Genomic DNA, 27,781 nt, shown 5'->3' with positions numbered 1-27,781 from the left:
CTGTGCTTTTTATCAAACATATTGAATATCCAATAAAAAAACTGTTCAATCTGGTATTTTATTCTTTCAGTAAATTCAGGATTTATGAGTCATCTCATTGAAGCTGTTTCAGGCATTTACTTGAAATAAAAGATAGACCTTTTCCCTCTAATGACGTGAGCCGTGCCTCTCTTTTTCCATTTGCTGCTCAGAGTGAGATTATTGCCCCCTCCTCTTTCTCTCCGCACTTAAATAGCAAAGCGCGCTGCTTCTCGGGGTAGACAACCCACTTTACATAGCGGGGCTTATTTAGATCATTCACCTGTAAGAAGTACACAAAAAGGCAGATAATTTAGCAGCTCTTTAACATGTACTCAAACAAAAACGAAGGACCACGTCGAGGAAGATCTTTTGACTCCATGAACATTGGCCTTGAAGAAAAACTGCTGAACAATGAGGTAAGACCTTGTTTAATCTGTCAGGTGAGACAACCGAGAAGGTGAAGAGGTTTCCTTGCATGTGATATTTCAAGACTACTTTTTTTAATCGGCCCGGTTTGTCATAATAAATGAGCCTTCACTTGTCGTTAGTGCAGATTAATTGAAGCCGTTTTGTTGTCGTGTAATTTGCGTCATAGGGTTAACAGGGTTAAAGAAATATACCTCAGAATTTCATCATTTGTTATAAGAGACTCATTATTGCTCAGTCTGTACATCATTCACTGACTTTCACAGTAAAAGACAGAAGAGATTAAAGATAAACCGATCAACCTGCATATGCTGTGGTGTTTCCATTGCGCACACGGAAAAGGAGACTGACAGGAGACACTTTGTAAAATTAGTAATTTATAAAAAAAACAACTAATAGCTGGTCTGCATACATTTATTCTATTTTGTAATATTCGTTAGATGCGTGCCTCTTTCAATGTTGCAAAAATTAATCGACGACGAATTGTTCTCTAAACTCAACCGTCTGTAGCTTCAGCAGGCAATCCGATTGTGTCGGTGACCTTCACCTGTAAACTTGTATACATCTTAAGCACAGTTGCTCTTTCTGAATTTCGGGACTTTTCTGAAAAACAGTAATGCTGCTCGAATTTATTGAGAGAACTAAATATGATGTCTCACAAAAATGTGTTAAATGGAGCAGCAACCAAAAGACAAGTTCGAATACTCACATGAACTTGTATCTGTATATTTAAAAAAACATTCAAAGCGGTGTCTAAGTTACATTTATAAATGCTGACTTCAAGGAAGGGGGAATAACTATTTGACGATGAACTCGTGTGCGTAAAACCATCGCACTTTGCAGCCTAGAAGCTGCGCGCTGCAGTGATTAAACGCTGCCTAATGTCTGGTGAGATCTCAACGCAGGGAGCTGATAGGCTTCCCCGCTGTCTTAATGAGATTGCAGTAAGGCGATTCTTTGAGACAGAGACGTGTTCATCTTCGTTAAACCGAGACGCAAAGAGTTGCCCGTGCGACCTGATCCAGTCTCCATACACGAACGCTTTCAGGGATGCTACCGACAAGGGTCCACCGAAAAGTCTGCCTCGCTGTCTACACAATGCTCGGAGGGCGGAATATGGTAGGCAGCAACTGAATGAATTGAACAGATGTATTCCTCTCCCATAATTAGTTTAATCCATACAACTGTGATACAATATTTCGAAAGTGTTATTTGTAGTTACACGATTTGAATAAAATAGTGTCGAAATCAGATGTATCCTACGAATAAAGTCAACGAGAAAACGTTGCATCCAATCAAAACAGATTAGCTTTTGTGTGCTGCTGGCGTGTTACAGTCCTGCTTCTAAAATCTCATGCAGGATTACATGAATTTTCCGCATGTGCAGCGCGCACAGCCATGCGTCAACGTGAGAGCGCTGTTCAAGGTGCTGAAACAGAGAGGTTGGTGCTGAGGTCACTAATCTCAGCCCTGTCTCTAAGTAACTAAGGCATTACTGTTAACTGTTTCATCAGCATGAATGTAAAGAAACTACCCATGTTTCTTTTACAGGGTGACAGAAATATTCTGCTGCACTTCTCTGTGACTCTGACCCTACTTACTACTTGTTAAGGGTATTGCATGTTCAGTATACGATGTTCTTTGGATGGCTACAGATACTCTTAAGGAATTAGAAGTTGGGCATTCACGTCATTACCTGCCCTGAGTTATGGTTCAGTCACGGGGGGGGGGGGGGGGGGGGGGGGGGGAATCCATTGTGTGTCATTGACTCAAGTTAACCAAACTAGGTAACACTGCATTGTTCTTTAATTGCAATGTTGAAAGGTTACTGAAACTAAGCAGCACAGAATATGCTAATAAAGTGCTGATTTCACACTACTGTTCATGCTGGTGCCACATTTCTAATAGGAGTTCTCTGTTTGCAATTAGTTCTTTACTTTTAGGGGCTAACACTAACAAAAAAAAGTGGAATTTCCATTCATTTTAAATGATATTAAATAATCACTGATTTAAAAAGTTGGTAAGAGTTGAATATCTCCTCACATGACAATCAGAAGAGATTCACTATTGTTTGTTGAATAAGGATGATTTCTTTCAGTTACACAAATTGAATTGTGTTTCATTATTGTTTTCAGATAAACAAATCAACCTTCACAAAAATTGAAGAAAACACTGAAAAGAAGAATACATCAGAGAAAGGGAGAGCAACAATCATCTTTTCCCTCAAGAATGAAGTGGGAGGACTAGTTAAGGCGCTCAAACTCTTCCAGGTATGGACAAAGTTTTTATAATCATGGTTCTTGTCCTATCAATGTGTTTATTTGGAATACAGTATCTTCAGTATAAAACAACATGTTCATACCATATTCATGTACATATGATATATATGTCTACCAGTATTAACCGTTGATAACTTAAACATGATTCTCCATGTTTCTTGCAGGAAAACCATGTCAACCTTGTACACATAGAGTCAAGAAAATCCAAACGACGCAACTCTGAGTTTGAAATTTTTGTGGACTGCGACAGCAACCACGAACAACTGAATGAAATAATCCAGCTGCTTAGAAAGCATGTGAACGTGGTGGATATGGATCCTCCAGATAACTCCTGCCTAGATGAGGAAGGTAAATGAAATCCTGCGGATACTTTATTAGAAATATATTTACTATATTTGACCGTATTATCAGCAAACAACTAATTTGTTCTTCTCTCGCCTCAGATATGTATAATGTACCTTGGTTCCCAAAGAAGATTTCAGACTTGGACAAGTGTGCCAACCGTGTTCTGATGTATGGCTCTGAGTTGGATGCTGATCATCCGGTATGTAGGAACAATTTAGATAACTTGTTGACTTAAAAAAATGCAAACTCATTAAATTGAAGGATTCTCATTTCCTTCTATGTTCCTCTCCATCAGGGTTTCAAGGACAACGTCTACCGCAAAAGGCGAAAGTACTTTGCTGATCTCGCCATGGCCTACAAACAGTGAGTGCTTACTGTATATTTCACTGGTTCTTTTGGAAATCTGGGCTGTTTTTACTTGATATTCATAGAATTATTCTCTCTTGCTGCAGTGGGGATCCCATTCCTCGTATTGAGTTCACAGAGGAGGAAGTGAAGACTTGGGGAGTTGTGTACAGGGAGCTCAACAAGTTGTACCCCACCCACGCCTGCCGGGAGTACTTGAAGAACCTGCCACTGCTGTCCAAATACTGTGAATTTCGGGAGGACAACATCCCTCAGCTGGAAGATGTGTCACGCTTCCTCAGGGGTAGGTTTTTTATTTTTTTAATAAAATATTTTTTTATTTTCTAAAATTGGAAATGTAATTTATATAAATATCTTCAGGATAGTAAATGTAGTCACTCACTCATCTGTCTTTCAAATGTCTTATCTTATCAGAACGCACTGGATTCACCATCAGGCCTGTGGCTGGTTATCTGTCCCCTCGTGACTTCCTCGCTGGTTTGGCCTTCCGGGTTTTCCATTGTACCCAGTATGTGCGGCACAGCTCCGACCCCTTATACACCCCAGAGCCGTGAGTAATATGCAGTGCTATATTTAGAAAAGGGATGTCAATATTCATGTAAAGCTTTGTGTCCTAATATTTGGTTATCTTTCATAATCAAGGGACACATGCCATGAGTTGCTGGGTCACGTCCCACTGCTAGCAGAGCCCAGCTTTGCCCAGTTTTCTCAGGAGATCGGTCTTGCTTCACTCGGGGCCTCAGATGAGTCAGTTCAGAAACTTGCCACAGTGAGTGACGCTGATCAAATCAAATTCAATTTCATATTCTCAACTTTTGAATCTGGAGTCATTTTCATAATTGTTTCCGTTTCATGGACTCTTATGTTACAGTGCTATTTCTTTACGGTGGAGTTTGGCCTATGCAAGCAAGAAGGGCAGCTGCGAGCATATGGAGCAGGACTGCTGTCATCTATCAGTGAGCTTAAGGTAAAACATTTGGACCATACTGTGGACCATACTTCCTCCTAATATTTTCTAATCGTATTAATCATAAATATAGAATTATATTTAAAAAATGGAGAAGTCATGATATAGGTTTGGCTATTTGAACATTTTAATCCTAAAGTGTCTCTTAGAATTTCGTCATAATAGATACTTGATAACAGACTACATTCTTTTTCTAATATAACCACTCTTTCATTTGAAACAGCTAAATACTGATTTGCATTCAATTAAATGACCCAAATGTGTGCTAGTGTTTACATGCAATGGTTGCAACATCTGAACTATGTTTCTTTATTACAGCATGCACTATCTGGCAATGCAAGGATAATGCCATTTGACCCCAAAGTTACATCCAAACAAGAATGCATCATCACAACATTTCAGGATGTCTACTTTGTGTCAGACAGCTTTGAGGAGGCCAAAGTCAAGATGAGGTGAGCTCAGACATTTAACATGATCTATTCATAACCATATGAGTAGATGAAAATGATCTAAATATCCACTACACATAATTCAATCATGATATTGGGTTAATTTCAGGGAGTTTGCCAAGACCATCAAGCGTCCCTTCACAGTCCGATACAACCCTTACACCCAGAGTGTGGATGTGCTGAAAGACACTCCCAGCATCAACAGCGTGGTGGAGGAGCTTCGGCACGAGCTTGACATTGTCGGCGACGCCCTCAGTCGGCTGAACAAACAGCTGGGTATCTGACTGCCCACGTTCCAGTTGAAGTTATCCACCTACAGTCCATCAACGCTCGCTGTGTCACCCCCAAGCACCGCTGTAGAGATACTGCTTGTGTATCGCCCTTCGTCAGTACAATGAATGTGCACTTCTTTTGTTAAAGCGCTCCATAGTCCCCACTACAAGGTGTATTGCTTATACAATTTACAGAGGTGCATTTTATGTTTAGCCACAGATATCCGTAAATTGCACAAACCCCAAGGATCTGCTGAGACTGAGACACTGTTTTGCTTCAGTTGTCTTTGGCCCAGTCGGCTTCTTAATTGCAAACAGTCAACGCGCTTTCATGGTACTTTGTTACCTTTTAAAATCCCAAGCTGCTACAAACACAGATGTGGTTTCCCCAGCCTATTGTTAACTTTGCTCTTCTATATTATCATGTAAATTGTTTTGAAATTTAATTTCATTCTTCTTCACATTTAATCTTCCTCACTTCAGTGATATGTATAAAATGTACCTTGTTTGTATTCTTTCGGTGTATGTATCATGTTCCTTTTTGTGCGTTGAGGGTAATTGTAAAAGTGAAAATTGGTGTTATAAGAATGTTTTCTTGACTCACTTGGCCCGTTTACCCTGACCTACTTTATTTTACAGTGATGATTTTGAATACCTCCTCTTGGAAGTGAAAATAATTGTAGTGCTCCTGAAATGAAAACATTATTTTTCTAAGAAATATATTCATCATGAGTAGGCTATGTATGAAAACAATAAAAACAATAAAATGCATTCTGTCTTCACAGTGTGTCAAACTGTTTGTTACCTGTAGACTTTGTAATGTCCCTATGGTGCTGGTTTGGTTATGGATACTAGATGCTGAGGAAGATGCTGATGATGCTCATGGAGAAGCAGAACGATGACAGTGAGGATCCTGAAAATGATGACAATATGTTTATTTGTTTATTTATTTGTTTATTTATTTTGCATGTTCAGGCTGGAGTTTGTGTATCTAAGAATAATTATCCCTTTGACACAAGGACCATGTAAAAATCCATTCTGAATGACACTGACTGACATTTTTTGATGTTGGTGTCTTGTCTTTACTCTTGTACACTGAATCAGTGACTGATTCTATATGTATGTTACGTTTTTATTTGGGATACATACACAAATAGAAAATCTCCACCTCCATGTCCATGTTATCGCATGTATTTCTGTCCATCTAAAAATGAGAAACCTGATACAATTAACACATTGGAACAAGTAATGCTAAATATGTAACTTTAACAACTTTATTTAATTCGACACCCAGTTGCCAGTTTATAGGTTCCTGTTACACTTTGTTCAAACACATACAATTAAAAGTGCTGTAAGAACAGTTAGATGACATTATGGTCATTTGGGAGGCTGTTTGTGGTGCTGTTAGACTGTGCTGCGTTAGTCTGAGAGGTGTTCCTAATATTTTGTCAAAGCTATATCATTCTTCAATTATACCAAACAGCCTGCTGCTACACAGCATGCTTCACGACAGTGTCGCAAAACATGATGCAATGTTACTCATGGAAACGAGCCGGCGGACGGAGTTTTGTTTACACTCTTGGGTAAGTTCTTTATATGCCACATTTAAGTGTTACAGTTGTGTATGTCTCCTAACTGATTAACTAGTAGTAACGTGATTAATGGCGTGTCCGTCAGGGAGCCAACAGCTACGGGCAGCTGGGACAGGGACACGTGGAGGACCTGTCGGAGCCCCGGATCTCTGACACCACGGCTCTAAAAGACCAGGCTGTACGGGCTCTCAGTGGCGGTGGAGGCCACACCGTGGCTGTCACCGGTAGGTTACTGTCTGCACCTAAACTGCACATTTCCTTTTAAAATACAAGCACGAAAACATCTCTCCGGCGATGTGAACCAAGTCTGACTAATGCTACATTCACATGGAATCAGGCAGACTATAAACTGCAGACGGACACCTTCTGGACGACATGGGGGAAACAAACAGCAGGACGGCCAAATATATATATATATATGGAATAAAATGAAATTATAACCGAATTTTACGGTCCTGCTCTTCACTACCCACAACATGATATCCGGGTTGTCGTCAACTTTCTGCCTGATTCCATGTGAATGCAACAGAGAGCATGTGGCGCCTCCTGCCGGGCCGACTAAGTTAGTGTTAATTGTTGATGTTGATGTATTTAGTTAAGATCGTTAGTGCCAATTCTACATGGGATATAAAACACCACAGTATGTCAGACATCAAAAATATTCAGCAAGACATATTCATGTAACAGTCAAAAGAAAAACACCATAATATACATGTCTACATAATTTCAGATTGCACGTTTCACACAAAATTCAAAATAAATGGTTAAATAGAAGAAGAAAGAAGGAAATTGCTTTTACCAATTTTTTCCTAATCTTAAAATGATGATATTCTCATCATATGTAGGTGCAAGGCTAAGGGAAAACTAACACAAAATTTAATCCATTGTCTGTTTATATACATGAATGGCCAACTCAGTTGTATGGTTTCCAAATGTTTGTGGTGTGTTTTGTGTTGGACAGAAAATGGAGAGGTGTTTGTGTGCGGACAGAATCACAGAGGCCAGCTGGGACTTGGCCACAATGCAGACGTCTCAACTCTTCAACTCTGCCGCAGTCTGAATCAGAGGGTCACAAAAGTAGTCTGTGGTTGGGATTTTACTCTTCTTCTCAACGGTGGGAACCCTTTTACACCAGGATGTTGTGCTTCTACACAAGCACTAGACGGATACGTTTCATGAGCTATGATTCAGCATTTACTCATAAACAGGGATTATGGAGAGGATAGAATGACAATTAATTTATCCTTGAGGGAAAATCTGGATATCACAGCAGTCAATAATGAAAAAGGACAGAAATATACATAAGAATATACAATAATGTGCCAGTTACATCTTTTTAAGGTAATACAACCCACATCTTAAAAAATACAGGGCTATATTGTCAATGCATTGTGTTTTTTCTCCCCTGCAACTGACTGAGTTGTTAAAAACTTGAATGGCAGAGGAAGCCTGGAACTTCCCTCCACCCATCCAACTGTTGAATATTATAGAATAAATGTTTTATTTATAGAGATTTTCTTTTCTTTTTATGTCCCACTGACAGATTGTGGTCGAGTACTAGCATGTGGCTCTAATGCTTATGGACAACTAGGTGTTGGACAAAACGTCCCACACTCTGCAGATCTACTGCTCATCGAGGTGAGCACATGAGCAATATAACCAATCTAATGTTTCTGATCTACCAATCTAATCAATCTTGAGTAATCGAAATTGCTGCAAACCAACTTCACCTTATGATCGGTTTGATCGGTTCCTTTTTAAGCAGATGTCACTGTGCTGCTTGTTCTCAGAGTCTGGAGGAGCCAGTGGTGAGTGTAGCAGCAGGACTCAGACATTCACTAGCTGTTACTGGTAAGTTTGAAACAAAAACTTTATTAGTGTGTTTTCATTTAGCAGTCATCTCACACATCCTTATTTTGTCTTCTGACCTCAGACTCAGGCTGTGTGTATCAGTGGGGTAGTGGTCTTTTCAGTCACGCTAAGAGAGCACTCGGTCCAGGTCCTGTCCCACCACACCTCAGCTCTACGGTGCCCTCTCTGGTACCAGGTAAGTGAAACTAGAAAAGGAAGGTTTTAGGCATTCTGTGAATTTATAATAACACTGATGATCGATAAATGTTTTCAGATACTTGTGCATATGTTGCAGGTCTGGATCTGAAGATCGCACACCAGGTAACCGCAGGCTCAGCGCACTGTGTGTGCCTTACAGGTATGACACCTCATATGACTTTAAGCTGTGTTCATAACACATTTGGTTTATTTAACATAATTACGAGCCTCTGACTGAGAAAAACGTTCATATCAGGACATGTTGGAATGTAGGTTCCAAACGTATTAACGTAGAATATTATTAACATAGGCAACAGATAAGTCGGCAGATCCAAATAATTTAGCAGCCCGAGGTTAAAATAATGCTTTATTGGATGTAGGCATTGCAGAAAGATGTTGGCTTCCAAGCCTGGAACCTTCTTGCTATCAAAGAGTTCAAGTTTTATGAAAAGGAGTTCTCTGCACATCTTCCAGCAGTACGCAGCCAAATTATGTTCTTCAAAAAAGGGACTGGAGCACAGTACTGATGTATTTACAGCCTTTAATGCAAACAGACCAATGTTTCAACACAGCAGTGGTATTATCTGTTTATTGAGCCTTTGGAAGTGTATATTTTCACTGAATAGCTTGAAGAGCATCAAACAAACATAAGTGAGGCTATAAGCTAAAAGCAGATATATAAAGCATGTTGTGCTGCTTTTTCCTTCAGAGGGAGCATTAGCATAGCGTACAGTTTCAGTTGTACTAGTGAGTCGTCTTCCACTTCATGTTCATACATCATGTCTGGCCTCTCTTCTGTCCTGTAATTAGTTGACCAGCGATGCCCAATTACTGCTCTGCCTTTTTCTGTTGCTGCCTCTGCTGAATGAAGAGTAATGTAGAACCTGTCGTGTTTTTAGGAGACGGTGATTTGTTTCTGTGGGGAAGCAACAAGCGTGGCCAGCTGACCGCTACAGAGCCCTTCCTGTCCTCTCCAACTCTTGTGAAGCGCTCACTGCTGGGTAATGAGAAAGTCATCAACGCGTGGAGCGGCTGGACGCACATTGCTGCTCAAACAGGTGAAACATAATCACGCGTATTTCGTCTGTGATGCTTATTAGTTTGAACAGGATTTAAAGGACCGTTGTCAAATCTGAACACGGTCATCATTCATTTCAGAGAGTGGGAGAGTGTTCACATGGGGCAGAGGAGATTATGGGCAGCTGGGCCGACAAGCACCGACCAGTCAGAACTCAAAGTGGCCGTCGACTGATCCTTCAGCAGAAGGTCCAAACCAGGAAGCTTGCCTCCCTGCCGAGGTTAAAGTCCTCCGTGGAGCGACACAGGTAAGTGTTAGGAGGCTTTATACATGCAGTTTGTTTTAGATTAAGTGTTATCAATATTAATTATATACTTTATTGTTGTGGCCGTCGCCCTCCAGTTTTAGCAGAAAATGTCAATGTCACGCCAGCAGGGGGCAGCAGGTAACCATAAAGAAAACAGGGAGCAGAGTTGTTGTTTTTTTGTGTGAGGTGAAACACAATGTGACTGAATGAGAGCCAAGCCCATTAAGAGTAGTAATGATTTGCATCACAACATCTATCACATGCTGCCAGAGGACCACTTGCATTTAGTGAAGGCAAAGATCTCTTCTCCCATAGGGGCATTTATGTGAGAGCATTGTGGTTGCAGCAGTTAACCTGAAGCCTAAATGGCAGCTGTATTGTAGGAGATCGTTGACCAATAAAGTGGATGATCATTGCAGCAGCGCTGGCATGTGTCGGGGCGTAGTCACCTTGAGTGTGTAAAGCTAAAGGCGAGATGGATTAGCTGCAGCCCACCCGATCATGTTAGTCCTCCTAACACTGTCATGAGTCAATATTTATTAAATTGTCACTTTTTTATGAGGCCTATGAACATTACTGGAGTAACAAATTCGAACCTGTCAGTGGTTCAGGGATCAAAGGGTCTGTTTCTATTCATGGCCTGCCTCAGTTGTATGCTTTATCAAAAACGTTGCTTTATCAAAGCAGTTCAAACAGTATTAGCAAGGATATATATTATATATATTTTACTTTTGTTCAGCTTTGTGGATTTCAGGATCAGAATTTAAAATTGTCCCCTCAATTCTTGCAGCTGTTATGAGGAGAAAGACTGTGTGGGGGGGGGGGGGGGGGGGGGGGGGGGGTGGGCGGGCGGAGGCTATTAATTTGTAAAAGCTTTTAGTCATCAAAGCCAGGCTCATGCAGCTGTCTTGAGACCGTTGCATCAACTCCTCTGGTGTGTTCCTGCTTTTTTGAATGAGCTGGCTTTTTTGTTATAGTTTCCTGCTCCGCTTTGATATTGGAGCGTCTAATGTATTTACAGACACAATCCTCACTGATGTTCTTTTGCGTTTGGTGCACTCATGTTGTATGCAGTTTTGAATTAACATTAGATAATTACATCTTGACACATTGAATTTTATTTCAGTTTCAGAGAAGATTTGGTTACAAAGTATCTCAGTATCCATGTTGTCCTGAAAAAATTGTGGATATTACAGTCTTTAAATTGTCTGTTTGCTTCCATCACACATTTTAAACATATTTCAAATCTTTTTCTTGACAGATTGCATGCGGATCTGAACATAACCTTGCCATTGTAGGTGAGTGTATTCTCTCAAAAATATTCTTACATTTTCTTCTCATTTTCTTTTTGTATGGTATTTTCAAAGAGCATAAGCAACATAACACACAACTGCGTTGGAAAGATTCATCAAGGTCGAGCGTTTTCTAAGAAATTAAGCAGAAAGAATTTAAAAATAGAATATTGGTTTCAATAAGTGCTGGCGCCTGAAACAAGAGGCTCCACTTTTGTCCTGACATGACTCTGGCTCTCACTAATAAATAAGAAATGGGAATACACATTGAATCAAAGAACGAGCAAGGGAACTGTCTAATACATTACATTTTAACATGAGTGTGAAATATTAATCCTTCTGGTAATGCTGCAGAGGATTTCTGAGGTCAGCTCATTGCTCTGTGGCCTTTGCATCAGGAAGTAATTACAGGACGGATAGATGGGTATCATTGACAGGCAATTACCCCAACAGGCCTGCAAAAGAGCTGAATTTACCACACATACATTTACAAGCATGTTTCTCCAGTTCCATAGTGTGTGGTGAGCAGTCTCCCTTTGTCCACATAATAACAGAACAAAGACATTGCAGCGGCACACATTGCTTAAATGATACTAAACAAACACAGACATGTTTGGGTTCCTCATCAGCGGTACAAAGAGATCAAATATGCTTTTATTCTTTCTGGGCTTTCCAAAGGTCACCGGCTCTCACATAGTCACCGCCTAGCACCTGAAAACATTTTGGAAGTAAAATCTTTTACATTAATTTTTTAACACTGACCCACTTTTCTTCTTTTTTTTTGCATGAATATAAGTACTGCAGATGAACACTGGAACACAAGCACAGGGTTCCATTAGAGAGGAAACTCTGCACATGGCATCCCCTTTTAATGTTCTGACCAATCTGAACAGTTAAAATGCCATTATTATAAGGCAATTGTTAACGCAGAGTGTCCGTCGTCATGGCAGTTTTCACAAAGTTTGGTGACGTGATGAGACAGCAGAAGCAGTGACTAGAGAGCTCATGTGAACCTCCTGCACCTTTGCTGCTGCACCATGCTCTCCTCTCTTCCTCCTCCTGTCTGGAGCGCCGTGGCAGGAGCAGTGAAACAGCAAAACAGGATTGGAAGCAGAGACCTGAGTGCTGCTATTTCTGGTGCTCAAGTAGGTCAGGTGGAAAGGAACGGAGAGCATTGCATGCTGCTCATGATATCTGTTGCCTGCTCAGCCCTCTGCCCGTTTGCACCTGAGTGGTGCTCCTCATGTATGAAATTCATCATCGTGGTCAGACGTGGGAGAAAGGCCAAAGATGCTGTGGGCACACCTCATCCAACCTGAAGAAAGATTTTTGTTAATGTGAACATTTTAAACACCTGAGATCAGATCCTGTGTGTGTCGTGTGATCTAAGCCCTGCAGGTTTTGTCACTGCGGTATTGTTAATTAGGTGTGAGATTTTAAACTGTTGAATGCAAAATGACACGATTTGTTTACAAGGAAATAGCTTTTGGCTCAAGTGTCTCCATGTTTATCCTTTTTGTTGTGCTGAATATTTTCCATGGCACTTTGTTGCCATGGAAACACTGTACTCCAGTCAGTGAGTCCATGAACTAAGCACAGCACCAAAATAAGGCTCCCCCCCCCCCCGAAGGAAAAGGAACCATGTCAACACATTGGGCTCACTGATAAATGAGAACCAGGACGTTTACTGGATAACCTTCATCAAAGATGTAGACACATGCAGCCCAGGTATAAATACATCTTATATATCTTAAAGTGTGTTTGTGATGTATAAGCCATATCTGGCAGAATGTCACGCTGGCATGATGTCTCGGTCTAAAAGCATATTATGTGTCACTCGGCGAATCCAAGTCTTCCAACGCCACCGATTCTTCAGGGACGAGCTGAAAAGGCAGAAAGACAAAAGAAACCCCTCGATGAAAAGAAATGTAAAGGTGGCATGAAAGACACACAACTGCAGGACGGGGAACGCTTGTGAAGATGTGTTACCCTTGAGAAGGCAAGCTCGATTCTGTTGCCATGGTAATGGAGCCTATTAGGTAACTGTGTTGCCATGGCAGTGTGTCCTTCGGTGATGCAGACCTGACCACACCCACTAACAAGCTCACCAGCTGTGAAGGCTTTACTGCTGGCTTAGTGGCAGCGTTGGGGACACAGAGAGAGAGAAAAAAAAAAAGAGTGTGAGAGAGAGAGAGAGATGCATGCCTTCTGCTTTTTGTACCCCAGCCTTTTTTCTTCAGGCTACTAATTTCAGCGTAGAATGGTCGAGTGCTGCAGCCCCGTCCCTCTCTCCTGTCGACTCCACTGACCCATGACCCCTTTCCTTTTCAGGCGGGCGTCTCCTCTCCTGGGGCTGGAATGAACACGGGATGTGCGGAGACGGTTCACAGAGCGATGTCTGTCAGCCACAGCTCGTTTCTGGTCTCAGACCTCTTCTCATTGGCTGCGGAGCTGGACACTCTATGGCAACGTGTGCTGCGACGACTGACTTAAGACAAGCCCCTGCGACGACTCCACCTCACTAACCTCGGAGCAGGAACATTATTCATCATGAGTCAATCGGAGACGAGAAAAACAGAATGGCTTTGTGAATCAACAAACTTCTGACTGATTAAGTGGCTTATTGGTGCTCTGCAAAGCCCACATATGATTATTCTAAGTGCCTTACACTGTAACTTTCACCTTCTAATAGGCTACTTGAAAAGATCAGGTTTCAAACTGCAGTTGTCATAAATACTGTGGTGTGGTCGGTTGGACACAGACTGAGTTATGTTGCGTGTGGACAGAGGCCATCATTTCTCTGACCAGCCCGTTACTTTGATGAACGTGATTGGGGCCGATGGCTTTGCAGGACAGGGCCACGCCTATAGCTCCTGGTCCATTCTTGTCTTCCAGAAGGAAGCCGTCATGGATAACATGAGGAATGGGCTAGACTGTTGCTATCGCTCCATCTTCCCATGGCAGCAGTTTTATTGCTGTGATCTCGAGTGTCAGAAAGCAGTCAATCTCCGCACTTCATACTGAAAATCTCTGTCATCTCATGATTTACACACTTACACATTGAGTACAGTAAATGTTTCTTTGGCTAGTGCTTATCACTTCTCGATGTTCTTGGCAGTTTGTGTGATATTCTTTGTCTCATTTGCACCACTTTCATACTGTATACTACTTAATCCATCTTGGGGGAAGTTTGTCCGCTGCATTTGACCCAACATACATATTTATAAGCTGTGGGCGACCGCAGTGCAGCACCCGGGGACCAAACTGCAGGTCTGAAGCCGGGGCTGTGGTCAAGGGCAATGGCAGAAATCAGAATGGCTCATTGATGCAATTTATTCACTTTTTTTTTTATTTAAAAGTTTTTATTTTATCCTTATGATTTATGCAAATTATATATAAAAAAGACATACGCGTTAATGAAAGCTAATGTGCTTATACCTGGATTAGTTTGAAAAAATACATCAACACTCTTTGAAAAATGATCATTTCTGTGTTTTGGTTTTATTTTTATTTATCACTATTTATTGTACAAGCCTGAACTGTATCGGTCAAAAAAGACACAAAAATCCCTAAACAACAAACCAATCAAAACGATCACTGAACACCTTACTGAGATAACTAACCACAAAATGCACGGTGTTCAAAACGCACACTCTCAAGTCTCACCAAACGGCACATTAGTTGTCTCTTATTTGTGTTATTGATTCCTTTTATATAACAGAGGCTGTTATTGTTATTTATTCTGTCTGTCCAGCACACTGTCCTCCATTTGTGCTCAGCTCTAATGGCCGGTTCAAGTCTGCTGTACCTGACTTCACACAGATCTCAGAAGGTTGTTGGCAGTGTGTTTGCACTTGTTTGGTAAAAAGTTGGTCCCTTTTCACTAACTTTTCTACACAAACAATTAAGCTGTACTATGTACTCAATGGCTGTCCTTCTTGCTCTTAATTAGGTATGCTCATTGCTCTCGTTTAGAAGCTGATCCTTGTGGGGGTTCTTATTGTGTCTTTGTGCTTTTTGAGTACTGAACTGATGCTTTCAATGGCTGGTGACTGATTACTAATGTCAAATGAAATGTACATTTATTCATCATGTTGGTGAAGCTATACTCCTGAATGGTAAGAATAATTTGCATAACAGAGGCACTTGTCCAGTATGTGTGTAATGTTTTGGCATTAGTTAGTATTGTATACTACTGCTTAATGCCAATTTGCAAGTGTGCTTAAAAGTAACCCAATTGTACATGATTGTCAATTAAAATGTACTACAGAATAATTATGAATGTCTAAGCTGTGATATGAGTAAATGTATTTTAGATCTAAACTGTCTTTGTTAATGAAAATGTGGCTATGAAGATATATCAACATTCAATGAATGTTGAATATCTATTATTCCTTTCTGAATAACCCTATATAAGATTTGATTACCCAAACATTTATCTACCAATTCTTAACAGCACACTTTGCCATTTTAATGCCTCATTAATACAAGGTAAGAGTGGTAAGTGTGACCTTATTCAGTCTTTTTTTTTTTTTTTTTGATGCCTGAAAACATATCAAAGGAATGTGAAAAATTCACTGGTGCAAAACAGTGCAAAAGTCTACAAAAATGTGACGATGACAGTGCAAAGTTCACGATTTCTTTTCAACTGTTAAGTCTGGCTGACATGACAAGTGACAGTTTTTTTGCTGGGTGATTTAAAATCGGAGCAACATTTTTTTTTCTTTCAACAGAAGAAGCACACAGATATTTGATGAACACTCAAAAACATTGTACACACAACTTTGGCACACAAAAAAAGCATATTTACAGCACTGGCACAAACCAAAAATAGGCACACAAATTACAACACAGTAACCATTCACAGATACTGAGCTACATAAGGCTTGACAACAAAACTTCCTCAGTGCTACATCTATGCTGAGTTTGTGATGTACAGGTTGTCACTGTCACACCCATTTAAAAAGACTAAGTAATACACACAACAATGCTACTGCACTATCAGGTGGGTGATGGGCCGTTATGGGTCATACACATAGTGGTTGGGACACCATGGTTCATAACACAAACTGACTCTGTTGGTTGTCTGCTCCGGTGCTGTCGCTGGGTCTCTATAAACATATAAAAAAACAATAACAAAAGTAAATTATTACACAAATTATGTATAATGGTGGAAATGATGGCGATGATGGATACCTCTGCGAGAGGTGAGACATGACACTAGCTTGGAGAGTAAAGAAAATGTGCTCCGTTAGTTCTTCATGGTAAACAACAGGTTTACCATGTATTTCCCATGCGTAGCCAAGGCATCAGACAACAAGGTTCTGTCTGAGGTTACACTCTGAATCGGTTAATAAACATGCCCAGTCATGCTTCGTTTTACAGGTTGATGTACAGTAGTTCGGTCGTGGTCATGCGTTTGTATAATTTGCGTCATGCTCTTGCAGTCACTTAGGGGTTTTTTTATGCTCTCTTTGACCCGGACACAGGTAAAGGGTCAAACAGCAGTTCAAAGCACTAGCTTTAAGCTAGAAGGAAAGGAAAGATGTATGTATGCATGTGCTGTTGAATAAAAACGGAGTCTAAATGCTCATTGTGTATAAAATTTATTTCATGCAAGGACTTATATTTACATATTTTTATTGGAATACTTTTCTGTTGCATAAATGGAAAATACATGCATTTACCTTTCCCCAAGTAGACCCACATCCCATGCTGTGTCGTATTGTACTTTGTATTTTTTTTTCTTCACTTGAATTGCATGAGCATATTATTCACCTGCATCTCTTCACATCAAATCTTCACAAGTTTTTTTTTCTTAAATATATAACGTCCATTAATTACCACAATAGACATGACTTGAAATGTAAAACTCTGCTCATTCAGAATAAAAACAAAACTTAGATGAGTTGCTATACTTATATCTTCTTCTAGAAATTAACATTTCTGATTGGTCAACACAAAATTTGTTAAAGTGCCCTGAAAAACTGTGCATAATTATTGGGACAGCATCAATACGTGTAACAATAACGGTATTGATGTCTATAAACATACGTACTGCCGAAGTCATCGTGACATCTCTGGATATATTTCGGCTATGTAGAGTTGCCTGGTCCCCATTAATAATTTGTGCTTTATCATACAAAAACAATTCTTGAGATGGGGACTATAAAGTCAGTGTTTTCAGCATTTATTTTTTTCCTTCTTGGAGCTGTGTATTCCCATAAGGGTTAAATCCTAGTATGTGTTTGATGGTGTAACAATAATAACCAATTTACTGTGATTAAGGGTACGAGTGTGGTACAAAAGGTACAAGGTGCACCTTATAAAATAAAGCTTTCGTTACACTGTTATGAGCATGGTAAAGTGTACTGATGCTACACTGGTAACACTTATGTTACGTCTTGTCAATTTATTACTCTCTTTTACTTTGCCTCACCAGGTATGAAGGCACCATTGTTTTATAATTCTTGAGTCTTGCCTTAATTTAGGCATCACAGCAATTCTAGAAGTTGCTGCAGACTACAGATACTGTTTAAAAACTAATAACTACCATTAAATATATTTGTATAAAAACTATTTATGCTCATAACAGCATTAGTTGGCTTTATTACAAATTGTTCAAGTCAAATCACGCTATTTTAGTTGGAGGCCCCAGTCAAATAAATACAAGAAAATAAATCTATGAATTTGGGGAAAGGCAAAGAATGGCGGCTACATAAAAATCTCAGCTATGACTGAGTCTCTTGTAAAGCTGTCTCAAAATGCATAACAAATGACAAAGCTTTAGATGCTTTTGAAAGAAAAAAAATGGGGGTTTTTCTTACAGGTACTGCGATACAGTTAGCTTCTTGTTGAACATAATTTATCATGCAGTTCATGCAAATGAACAAAAGAGTTTTTGTTCTGTTGACATTAAATGTATTCATCACTAGTATCATAGAAGTTGTCATCATCTCCATTGGACATCATGAACATCATGTTCATTTTTTTTCTAATTGCCTCTCAGATAACATTGAGCCTCGTCTGGATTGCACTTTCAGAATAACGTCTCTACTTTGCAACGTACAAAGCACTTAAGTGGACTTCCCTTAACAGCTGGCAATGGTACCTTTTGGATATGTTTCAGAGCCTTGTATTGTTAATGTCCAGCATATTATTTGCAGGGGTTACATCTTATGAAAGTTTCTTTCACAAAAGTGTAAAAAGCAGATGAGATAAAAGTTATTGGCAGAAGAGTATGTGAGATCAAAAGCAACAGAGCAACAGGCAATGATGTAAACACAGGGAAAGAGTGGGGTTAGCCTGTGGTAGAAGTAGAACAGTGCTTTGTCTGCAACTGAGGTGACCCATGCAGAGTGGCATGTGCCAATGTTTTTCTAGTCTAGCATATGATGACACACCCAAGGAGAACACTTGGGAAAGCTTGAGTATTAGACACAGTTAAGATACAGTTTTTCCAGAAAAAAAAATGAAATCAAAATGAAAAAAAGCAAGAGTGAAGGCAAGTGTAAAAGCAAAATTTGACAGGTAAGTGTGGACTGGCCTTCCAATGGCATTGTGTCTGCTACTCAACCATGCTACATAATGGATGGGATGGGAGAATGTGAGTGCTGCATTAGACAAGGTGGGCTGCAGGGTAGGGCGGACACTGAGGACACTCCAGAGGCATCCCCGCTCATGCCAGACATGCTGTTAAGGCTCCAAGGCTTTTCATAACCTTCAGTTGAAAAACAGAGAACGTTCTGAGTACACTGCAGCACTGAATCCATTACAAATGTTTTGGTTGTTCCTCACTGGTAATACTACACCTGTTGCTTTCTTGTTTTTGTCTCCAAATAAACAGGTCAACACAGACTCGAGACAGATTATTTTTCTCCATGCATTGAGTGCATCAGGAGTAGACCAGCATGCACCGGGTGGTACTGGAATGGTTTGGAGTATAACACTACAAAAGACTCAAAAAGGTAGGCACCTCAGGTCGGGAATGTGTTCTCAGCTACAGGTAGAATTTCAAACTGTACGCCATTTACTGTTGATGTGCTGGCTGGATCACAGACTAACGCGACTTTCTCAGAGAAATGTTTTGTAGATTAATACTAAATAAATAAAATAAACATAAAGGGTTTTAACCCTGGTAATAAAGTGTACAAATCTGTAAATTAGAATTTGGCTCTGAATAACATCAATGGCAATATTTGACATTAGCCTTCCTCCATTTGTGTAGTGCTCCTTCACCATACTGATAGCACCCATCAGCAAGACACTTCATGCACCGTTATGGTCAAGGGCAATGTACTACTCGTAAATCAGGATCCTGGATGATATTTATCATTAAAACACATATACATACATGGTACACGCACACATAAGTACTTTCTTAGGCGTGTAAGACAACACATTCTAGATCATGTAAATCTTGAAAATTACTTTCTTGTTCGTAAATAAATAGCACTATTACATTATGCATGGTATCAAAAAATATATTATGTAGATGTGGATTATTATTATTGACATTGTGGTGATTGTGCTTGGCCTTAACAGATGTTAGTGTGACTTTGTATATATACAATTCCCAAAGGGAGGAATGAGGAGAAGCAGCTGCTGTGAGAGTGTGTAATTAGAGGTTTGTTGTTGTTGTTCTTGGTGTGTGTGTGTGGTGTGTGTGCGTGTGCGTGTGTGTGTGTGTGTGTGTGTGTGCCTGTGAAAACTGAGACGTAACACTCAGCAAAGAGGGAAAAAGAGCGTGTCCTGTCTACGGTCTACAGGGTGTCAGTGTCTTAGGGGCCTGTGATTGGCTGTTACTGTACGTACCCCTCCTCACTCTGCCCCCTGTGTGGTTGGGGCGTTCAGAAGTGGTGACCAGGAAGCAGGGCCGCTCTCTCTCGCTTGGGCTGAAGATTTCCTCCGGAGATATGGCCTGGTCTATGTGAGGGCAATCTTCGTTGGCCAGGGCTGCGTTAGCTGCTTCACCGTTCAACTTGGAATCTTTTAAGAAAACAATCAAGAAAAAATCTTGTTTCAATATACCAGCATTTTATAGAATTTACCTTCCACACTTTTAAATGACTGATGCTAATAGAACCCAGATATCTGTAGCAAACAATGCTATTTGCACCCAACCCAGGCACACATTTGATACTGTATGTGTATGTGTAGCATACTGTAGGCTATGCATGTTTTTACTAAACCAAGTAGTTTTGTTGCCTAAATTGAACTCAACTGCAAATAGAAACTGTAAATCAAATAAATATAAAACTAAATAATTAGTCAACTGTGATATAGTCTTGTCATACTCTTTGAACAGTGGTCTCCTGAGTTTGATGTATTCATCCATTACCACCCACTCCCTAAACATGCTTTATACTACTATAACCTTTCGGCTAGCTAAATATTGTTAAATGAAGTAGCATGTTCAACTTGGCCGGGTGTAAATAGCGGAATAGCTGCCGAGTGACTATTGTCATCTGGGTTTAAATAGACATTCCATTTTTTAATATTCACATACTCTCTAAATGCACATAGGAATAAAGTGTACAATTTCCTGCTGTCTAATGTTAGCCTTGCACTCTGTTGTTCTACATGTACTTGAGCACAAGCTCTATTAGAGGTAAGTTTGTCTTTGCACTTATACCACCAGAGGAATTCAAGAGGAAATCAAGTGACTTCCACATCTACTTACATGTTCTTAACATTACAAATACATGGTGATTACACTCTCAGTTAGTCTTAAGAGAGAGGAGGAGTGGGTCACTGCATTAAGAAGTGCAAAATCAATAGCGAGATTACTCATGACCTGCTTCAATCTCTCTGTTCTTTTTGCCAGAGTAAAAAAATGCTTTTCATCACATATTTTATTGATTGTTTTCGGTGGGAAACTAATTTGTTTAATCTCGTGCCTGAATCATCAGCTGATTGAAGTGTGGGAACAGACAAACAATGGAATAGCTGAATAGTGATGTGGCTGCTTCAGGGAGGACAGAGAAGTGATGAGACAACAGTATATCAGTTCTGTTTCTTACCTTGAAACTTTATCTCAAAAACGTCGTCATGGGGTATGGGGCTCGGATGTTGGGAGCTGATGCTTGACTTACAGAAGTTTGGAGAACCTGGTTGGGGTGCCCGCGGGATATGCCTATTCTTTTTCTTTGGTAGTTTCTGTTTTGCCATAGCCAGAGAGTAATACATTCCAAAGTTGTTGACAATCACAGGGACGGGCATGGCGATGGTCAGCACACCTGCCAGGGCGCACAGGGCTCCGACCAGCATACCGGAGGTCGTCTGAGGGTACATGTCTCCGTAGCCGAGGGTGGTCATGGTCACAACAGCCCACCAGAATCCGATCGGGATGTTCTTGAATTGAGTGTGCTCACTGGCTCGAGGGTCGTTGGGGTTAGCTCCAATCCTTTCAGCGTAGTAGATCATAGTAGCAAAGATGAGGACACCGAGGGCGAGGAAGATGATGAGGAGCAGGAACTCATTGGTGCTGGCCCTCAATGTGTGGCCCAGCACCCTCAGCCCCACAAAGTGACGGGTCAGCTTGAAGATACGCAGGATCCGCACAAAGCGAACAACTCGCAGGAAACCCAGCACGTCCTTGGCCGCCTTGGAGGAGAGCCCGCTAAGGCCGACCTCCAGGTAGAAGGGCAGGATGGCCACAAAGTCGATGATGTTCAGGGCGTTCCGAATGAAGTCACATTTGTTCGGGCAGAAAGTTATTCGCATTAGAAATTCAAAAGTGAACCACACCACACAAACGCCTTCGATGTAGGTGAGGTAGAGCGCAGTCTCGGTCTCCTGGTAGGTGTGCACCACTGTGACGTTGTTCACCACCTCCACCTCGGTACGGTTGATGATGGGGTTGAAGGCCTCGTGGGTCTCCAGACAGAAAGTGGTGATGGACACCAGAATAAAGAACAGCGAGGCCAGAGCCACCCACTGAGCAGGGAGTACATATAGGGTGCAGAAGGAAACATAGAAGGGAGAGGGAAGAAGGACAGTGAGGAGCACAGTAATTCATGCAATATAATCAAGCTCAACACCCAGCAGCTGATCTTAGCAGCACACAATGCAATTCAATCTATTATCAGAGACAGTGCCATCTGGTTTGACAGTGACAGTGGCATTGGCACTCTCTCGCTCCCCCTTCCTCTATCTCTGCTCTCTATCTGTCTTGATTCAGGAGTGTCATTGTAAATTGGACAATCAATGCGAGCTTAGCGTTCTTGCTTCTCTTTCATCTACTGTATCTCAAGGTCAAGGCATTTTCAGGAGCATGCTACATTAGAATTACTTAGAGTCCGCAGCAGCAGGAGACAGGACATTAACCCACTTGGCTAAAATTAGCTGGGGTTCTTCCCTTCAGCACCACCGCTAGGTTTTCCCTACACAAGGTCATACTTTCCAGATGATCAACTCTCGTGAATCGTAGTGAGCGGAGAGGCTTGCTGAGCTGATGACGAACTTGTATGAGAAACCTATATTTCCCTTAATGGCAATCGTGTACTTTAGCCTTTATTATGTATTGATTAGATGATCCCATTTCATCACATTTAATCTGTGATGTGTCTAATGCATACTACATGGGCGTAACCGATGCAGTATTCTCTCCTGGGTATTGATTACAGCCCTGTCCTCATGTTAGCCTGCTCTGATCATCCTATACTGTTTTTTTTAAATGGAAAAAAAAACTGCTTTATCTTCACGGGAGTCGGAGGTCAATAGATCAGAATTGCTGGACAAAGATTCAGACAGGAAGAGCAGATATACTTCTTCATGAATCACAAAATATTGGATCAATAGCAGTGTGTTGATGCACGAAGACGTCGTTATAAGAGTAAGTGAGGCTCGTTAGTGCTGCATAGATTAATGCCCAGCCTTGTTAAGTAGCTGGGAGGAGTAGTGAACAGCTTCAGGGAGGAGGTTAGTTGGAGGTGGACATGTCTGGGTATGAGGACGTCTTATATATATATATATATATATATATATATATATATATATATATATATATATATATATATATATATATATAGTCCGCTGAGCAAAGGAGAGACAGCCTCTTAATCGGTTCCATTCACTGTGTGTCTCTAGGGCAGGCACGCAGCACGAGATGGAAAACAGGCCCTCATCATAACATCTCATCACTGGCAATTCATCGCATTGGGCTGAGGAAATCACTGCTGCTTATGAATGTCTGCTTCCCATCCATGTTAGTACGACGGTCCGGAGGGAAACTGCGTGTTAGCAGAGACAACAGCATGCTGACTTCTGTTCAGTCAGCAGGGCTGTCCTCTTTGTTCAGCGAGACGGCTCACGCTGAGCAAAGAAGACACACACCAGTTTTAATGAAGATGGAGACTACTTGCCATTTACAGTATGGCATGTGAATTGCTCTGTAAGTTTTAAAACTCTTTCAATTCAATGCGTACATTTTAATGCAATCAGATACAAAATTACTTATAAATGAGCCGTTGTCAAGCTAATAGTGTCCAGCTTTTGTGTGAGAAAGAGATTGTGTGTGAGTTTTTGTGGCAATAGTATGTGGTGTTGTATTGGATTGCATAATATTGTTTTGTCCACCCCCTCTACAGTATGCACTGTACAAAATAACAAAGTACACCCAAGAATATACTACACAACTACGACCTCAAAAAGTAACAGATTGGAATCAACAGCAAAGGCTTGATTACCAACTGGGCAAAGCGGGCAACTTCCCATCAGGAGCCCCAAGAGCCACAGATTTACCGTCTGCTGGTTTGTGCTTATTTAATTAATTGAGGATTTGTTTGAGAGTGTCTTGACTACCTGTATCTAAATGTATATGGTATATACTCCTGAATAAATTTGACCTTTACCTCAAACTGTGGGGGCATCCTAGTAAATGTCACAGATGTAGTAAGAACAGGTATTTTTGTTTTTTTAGATTTTTGACACTGGATTTGAAAAGAATAGTCAATTGAATAGTTGACCAGAAAATTAACCTGCAACAATTTTGGTAATCCAGTTATCATTAAGGTAATTTATTTTTAGCAAAAACGTATCAATATGAACTGTCTCTACCTTTCTAAATTGAGAATGATTGATTTTCTTTCTTTTCTCACATCAACATGGGTTGAAGAAAGTTGTGATGGGCATTTTTCAATATTTCATTATTCAATTAATTAAAAAAAATTGTCATATATGTGTATGATTAAAATAATCCTAACTGACAGGTGCGCTTGTTATTTTGTCCAGCCATCAGTTATTAATGGAGTTGGGGAATAAAACATCACCATCACTGCCAGCACACTTCAGTGTAATAAAGCCTCATTCTTATAAGCCACTTTCATGCCTCTTGACGCACTGGCTTGCTCAGACCTCTGAACATCCCGCCCTGCAGACTGTTAAACAAACGCTGCATCTTATTAGAACTCCTCTTACAGTAAATGATGTCTTTGTGACAGTTGGGAACAGTGTGGCTTGGAGGGAGGGTGACAGGCGAAGATTGTTTGCTCCTTGTGTTGGCCAATTCTCACTGTTACTGGCAAATCACAGGCCTACAGTGATATGCAGCGACAAGAGTTTTCCACTGATGTATCCACTGTGAATAGAGACTGTAATTAACTCTGAGGCTCACTTCTAATTAATCTTCTTGCCGGTCTTAGTGGAACTCTGTCAATCTTCGCTCTCTGCTTTGTCTTTCTCAATATTAACTGTGGGACACATCCTCGTTGTTTTCCACTTTGGGAAATGCACCTGCATGCAGAGGGTGGAATTTGAAAGGAGACTGTGTGTGTGTGTGTGTGTGTGTGTGTGTGTGTGTGTGTGTGTGTGTGTGTGTGTGTGTGTTTGGTAAAACCATTTCCGCTGATGCTTGCTGTAAGAGCGAGAACATGTCAATACAGTTTACACTTGCTGGATGGGGCCTGGTAACTAATTACACCAATCAGTGCTGCAGCTGTTAAACCAGCGGGCTCACAGCGGTCTTTCTAGGGGGCTGTGGTAAAAACAGAACAACAAAACAAATCTGAAGGTGTAAAGTCATTTCATTGTCACCATCAAGAGGCATAACGCCAAGATGGAAAAGTGCCCACAACAAAAAATGTCACCTCGAACAGCAACCCAATTTTTGTCTGGAGGTCTGCCACTGAAATGCTGGTGGTGCCAAAGATCTAGTTTCCTAACGAGTATCTGACCTATTAAACCAAAGAGCCAGGCTGCGGGATTCTTGTGTTCTGGAAATATCAATCCAGAGACCGGTGAGAATCACAACCACCTTTTATCTTCTCCTGCGAGATAGGGTGGGAGTAATCACTTGCATGTAAACGATTCCGCCACTTCTTCTCTGTACAGTCACGTCCCTGCTGTGGCGACCCATGGGAGGGCAATTTCAAGGTCATCAAAAGCCCGCCCAGAGCCATCAATCATTTTTACACCATCAAGCATGCAAAACTAAACTCTTGTTTGTGCAACTTTGACTGTTTCATGTGTGTTGTACAGCTCAGAATGTGCCCATGATAACTCAGGCCTCAGATCTTAAGTTCAATAAGTAGAACGAAACCATGGCAAGCATATTAAGAGTTAAAGGCAACTTACCCTTGCATATTTAGAGGAGTAAGGGTCCTCAAACAGAGCCCACACATGTTTCTGCCACCGGCTCCACAAGCTTCCACTCCTGGCATCATGAGTGTCTCCCTGCGCCAGCCTCCTCGTCATCTCATCCACATCATCCTCGGTAGCATGCTCCTGCTCGGGCTCCGCATCGTCGTTCCCCAGGTCTAACAAGCCCCCCCCGCCGAAACTATCAAGGGCCTCCTCTGCCTCCCGGTGCTGGCGATAGGTCATCCAGCAGCATGGCTCCACGTCTGTCTCATCGATGCCCCAGAAGGCCAGTTCCTCCTCGTAGAGAGGCCCGCAGACATCGGCCGGGCAGTGCAGTTTACCTGTCCTGTAGTAGTTAAGGATATGTGCAAACACGCCAGGGTGGCGGTCGAAGAAAAATTCCTCGATCTTGGCATCATAGTCAAAGTGGTTGGGTGCATCAGGCTCGGCCAACCAGGACAGGCGAGTGCCAGGTAGAGTGCGCAGGGTGCTGCGGTATGTCTGATGTCTGATCCCTCCCACGTTTATCACAATGCGATCCTTGTCGTCGCTCAGGCCCATTGCGTCCCTTAGGCATTTCTCCAATAAGTTCCCTTCATCGCAAAGTTTAAGTCTAAAAGGCGACCTCGTGCAACCACGCACAGCGGTGATTACACCGAGGAGAAGAATTACATAAAGGAAGCAGCGCGCGGAACAACCTGTCGTTTCTCACCAAACTATGAAAGAAATGTGCTCGACGCGCATCAGGCTACACTCACTGTCAGCGCTGGGGGGGGGGGGGGGGGGGGGTTCTACAAGCACCTGTCATGCAACTGGGGGATCGTAAACGTGTATAGCTGCCACACTCACTGGAGGGTGTAAAAATCGAAATCCAAAATGATTGCAGCCAATGGCATTACATTAAGAATGGACGTCACATCGTCTGTAAATCCAAGATGTCGAGATAAAAAGGACAAACGCTGACAAATTTCCCCCCCGCCGGCAGACAACAAGTCCGGCTCATTGGACTCCCCAAGTTGCGGTAATTGATCCGATTGATCCTGAGCAGGTTTGTGACTTTCACAGCAAGGTGACTGCGGTGGTGCTGAGCGGACAGCGCCTGTCCGCCAGCTCCCGATGGAGGCTCGGCGCTGCTTCCAGTCTGCCTACAGACTCACCTCCTTCACACCGACGCTTAGCCCGCTCCCTCTTTCTGCGCCTAACGACACACGGCAGCTCTTTGTCTCTGCACAGAGATGCTCTCCTGCTCAGGAACTTTACCTCTCCTTCACGCGTCGCTGGTTAGAAAACACCCGGTCTATTTGAAAGGGAAGGGAAATGTTGTTGTCTGTGCTGCGTGGTTGAACAAAATCAAGAGAATCGGAGATGAGAAGGCGTCAAACCCTCCCCAAAAAAACGCCCAAACTGCCTGTTATTCACACCGTGCCCAGCTCTCCTCTCAGATCAGATGGAGCATGCCCAGTGGACCCTGCATTTGTTAGAACACGTTGTCAAGTTCTCCAATTAAAAGCTGTTGAAATTGTCATCGCTGCCCAATTTTTCTCACTTAACGTCGTCGCTCGGAGGGTTATTGGTCAGTGGCTGTGACTGTCGGGGGGGGGACGACGACGACTCGTCGTCTTCATGCACAGCTGGTTATAGAAGGTGTGACCCTGGAGCCATGCACGCGCACATCCGCCTATACCACCAAAGAGTCTGATCATATGCCTTCTTATAGCTCAGTGATTTACGGATGTGAGTCAATTAGTTGTGGACAGCCTGCACGTGTATTTACACTGACTGTGGGGATATTTTGAAACAAAGAGTTGAGAGATTTTT

The 27,781-nt window shown here is 41.6% G+C and overlaps 3 protein-coding genes across 8 annotated transcripts; 2 read left to right on the top strand and 1 right to left on the bottom strand.

Moving 5' to 3' along the window:
• The first annotated feature begins 282 nt into the window (after positions 1 to 282).
• tph1a (tryptophan hydroxylase 1 (tryptophan 5-monooxygenase) a) lies at positions 283 to 5,907 on the top strand. The gene is made up of 11 exons (XM_068722452.1): positions 283 to 437; positions 2,583 to 2,717; positions 2,891 to 3,074; positions 3,170 to 3,270; positions 3,367 to 3,434; positions 3,524 to 3,720; positions 3,852 to 3,987; positions 4,080 to 4,206; positions 4,309 to 4,404; positions 4,723 to 4,856; positions 4,963 to 5,907. Exons 1-11 carry the CDS (start codon positions 348 to 350, stop codon positions 5,135 to 5,137), a joined length of 1,443 nt encoding a protein of 480 aa, XP_068578553.1. The 5' UTR covers positions 283 to 347; the 3' UTR covers positions 5,138 to 5,907.
• Positions 5,908 to 6,624: 717 nt separating this feature from the next.
• On the top strand, positions 6,625 to 14,500 carry sergef (secretion regulating guanine nucleotide exchange factor). 2 transcript variants are annotated; one of them, XM_068722454.1, is made up of 11 exons: positions 6,625 to 6,708; positions 6,803 to 6,941; positions 7,679 to 7,831; positions 8,261 to 8,355; positions 8,508 to 8,568; positions 8,651 to 8,764; positions 8,864 to 8,926; positions 9,666 to 9,824; positions 9,925 to 10,091; positions 11,353 to 11,389; positions 13,715 to 14,500. In XM_068722454.1, exons 1-11 carry the CDS (start codon positions 6,625 to 6,627, stop codon positions 13,906 to 13,908), a joined length of 1,266 nt encoding a protein of 421 aa, XP_068578555.1. In that variant the 3' UTR covers positions 13,909 to 14,500. The 2 variants fall into 2 exon arrangements, with proteins under 2 accessions (XP_068578555.1, XP_068578558.1); XM_068722457.1 differs by having other exon boundaries at positions 6,649 to 6,708; positions 8,843 to 8,926.
• kcnc1b (potassium voltage-gated channel, Shaw-related subfamily, member 1b) lies at positions 11,257 to 27,557 on the bottom strand. 5 transcript variants are annotated; one of them, XM_068722446.1, is made up of 4 exons: positions 25,958 to 27,553; positions 21,406 to 22,321; positions 20,198 to 20,371; positions 11,257 to 12,698 (listed from the first exon to the last, which is right to left on the bottom strand). In XM_068722446.1, the coding sequence occupies exons 1-4, from the start codon at positions 26,522 to 26,524 to the stop codon at positions 12,625 to 12,627; spliced, it is 1,731 nt and encodes a 576-aa protein (XP_068578547.1). In that variant the 5' UTR covers positions 26,525 to 27,553; the 3' UTR covers positions 11,257 to 12,624. The 5 variants fall into 5 exon arrangements, with proteins under 5 accessions (XP_068578547.1, XP_068578548.1, XP_068578546.1 ...); XM_068722447.1 differs by lacking the exon at positions 11,257 to 12,698 and adding an exon at positions 12,718 to 13,266 and having other exon boundaries at positions 25,958 to 27,552; XM_068722445.1 differs by lacking the exon at positions 11,257 to 12,698 and adding an exon at positions 13,537 to 16,494.
• Positions 27,558 to 27,781: the final 224 nt, after the last annotated feature.

This window comes from Cebidichthys violaceus, unplaced genomic scaffold, assembly GCF_023349555.1.
Source record: "Cebidichthys violaceus isolate CVI_PGR_0920_01 unplaced genomic scaffold, fCebVio1.0.p SCAF_3, whole genome shotgun sequence".
Classification (NCBI taxonomy): Eukaryota; Metazoa; Chordata; class Actinopteri; order Perciformes; family Stichaeidae; genus Cebidichthys; species Cebidichthys violaceus.
Note: the sequence above shows the minus strand (reverse complement) of the source record. Positions and strands in the feature narration are given on the sequence as shown.

Coding starts and splice junctions, on each gene's coding strand:
- tph1a (XM_068722452.1), top strand. CDS start 348: ATGTACTCAAACAAAAACGAAGGACCACGTCGAGGAAGATCTTTTGAC. Junction 3,271..3,366: donor AGTTGGATGCTGATCATCCG/GTATGTAGGAAC, acceptor CCTCTCCATCAG/GGTTTCAAGGACAACGTCTA. Junction 4,207..4,308: donor CAGTTCAGAAACTTGCCACA/GTGAGTGACGCT, acceptor CTTATGTTACAG/TGCTATTTCTTTACGGTGGA.
- sergef (XM_068722454.1), top strand. CDS start 6,625: ATGCTTCACGACAGTGTCGCAAAACATGATGCAATGTTACTCATGGAA. Junction 6,942..7,678: donor CCACACCGTGGCTGTCACCG/GTAGGTTACTGT, acceptor TGTGTTGGACAG/AAAATGGAGAGGTGTTTGTG. Junction 8,927..9,665: donor GCACTGTGTGTGCCTTACAG/GTATGACACCTC, acceptor TCGTGTTTTTAG/GAGACGGTGATTTGTTTCTG.
- kcnc1b (XM_068722444.1), bottom strand. CDS start 26,524: ATGGGCCTGAGCGACGACAAGGATCGCATTGTGATAAACGTGGGAGGG. Junction 22,322..25,957: donor ACTCCTCTAAATATGCAAGG/GTAAGTTGCCTT, acceptor CTCCCTGCTCAG/TGGGTGGCTCTGGCCTCGCT. Junction 19,104..20,197: donor AGGGGGCAGAGTGAGGAGGG/GTACGTACAGTA, acceptor TTTCAACTGAAG/GTTATGAAAAGCCTTGGAGC.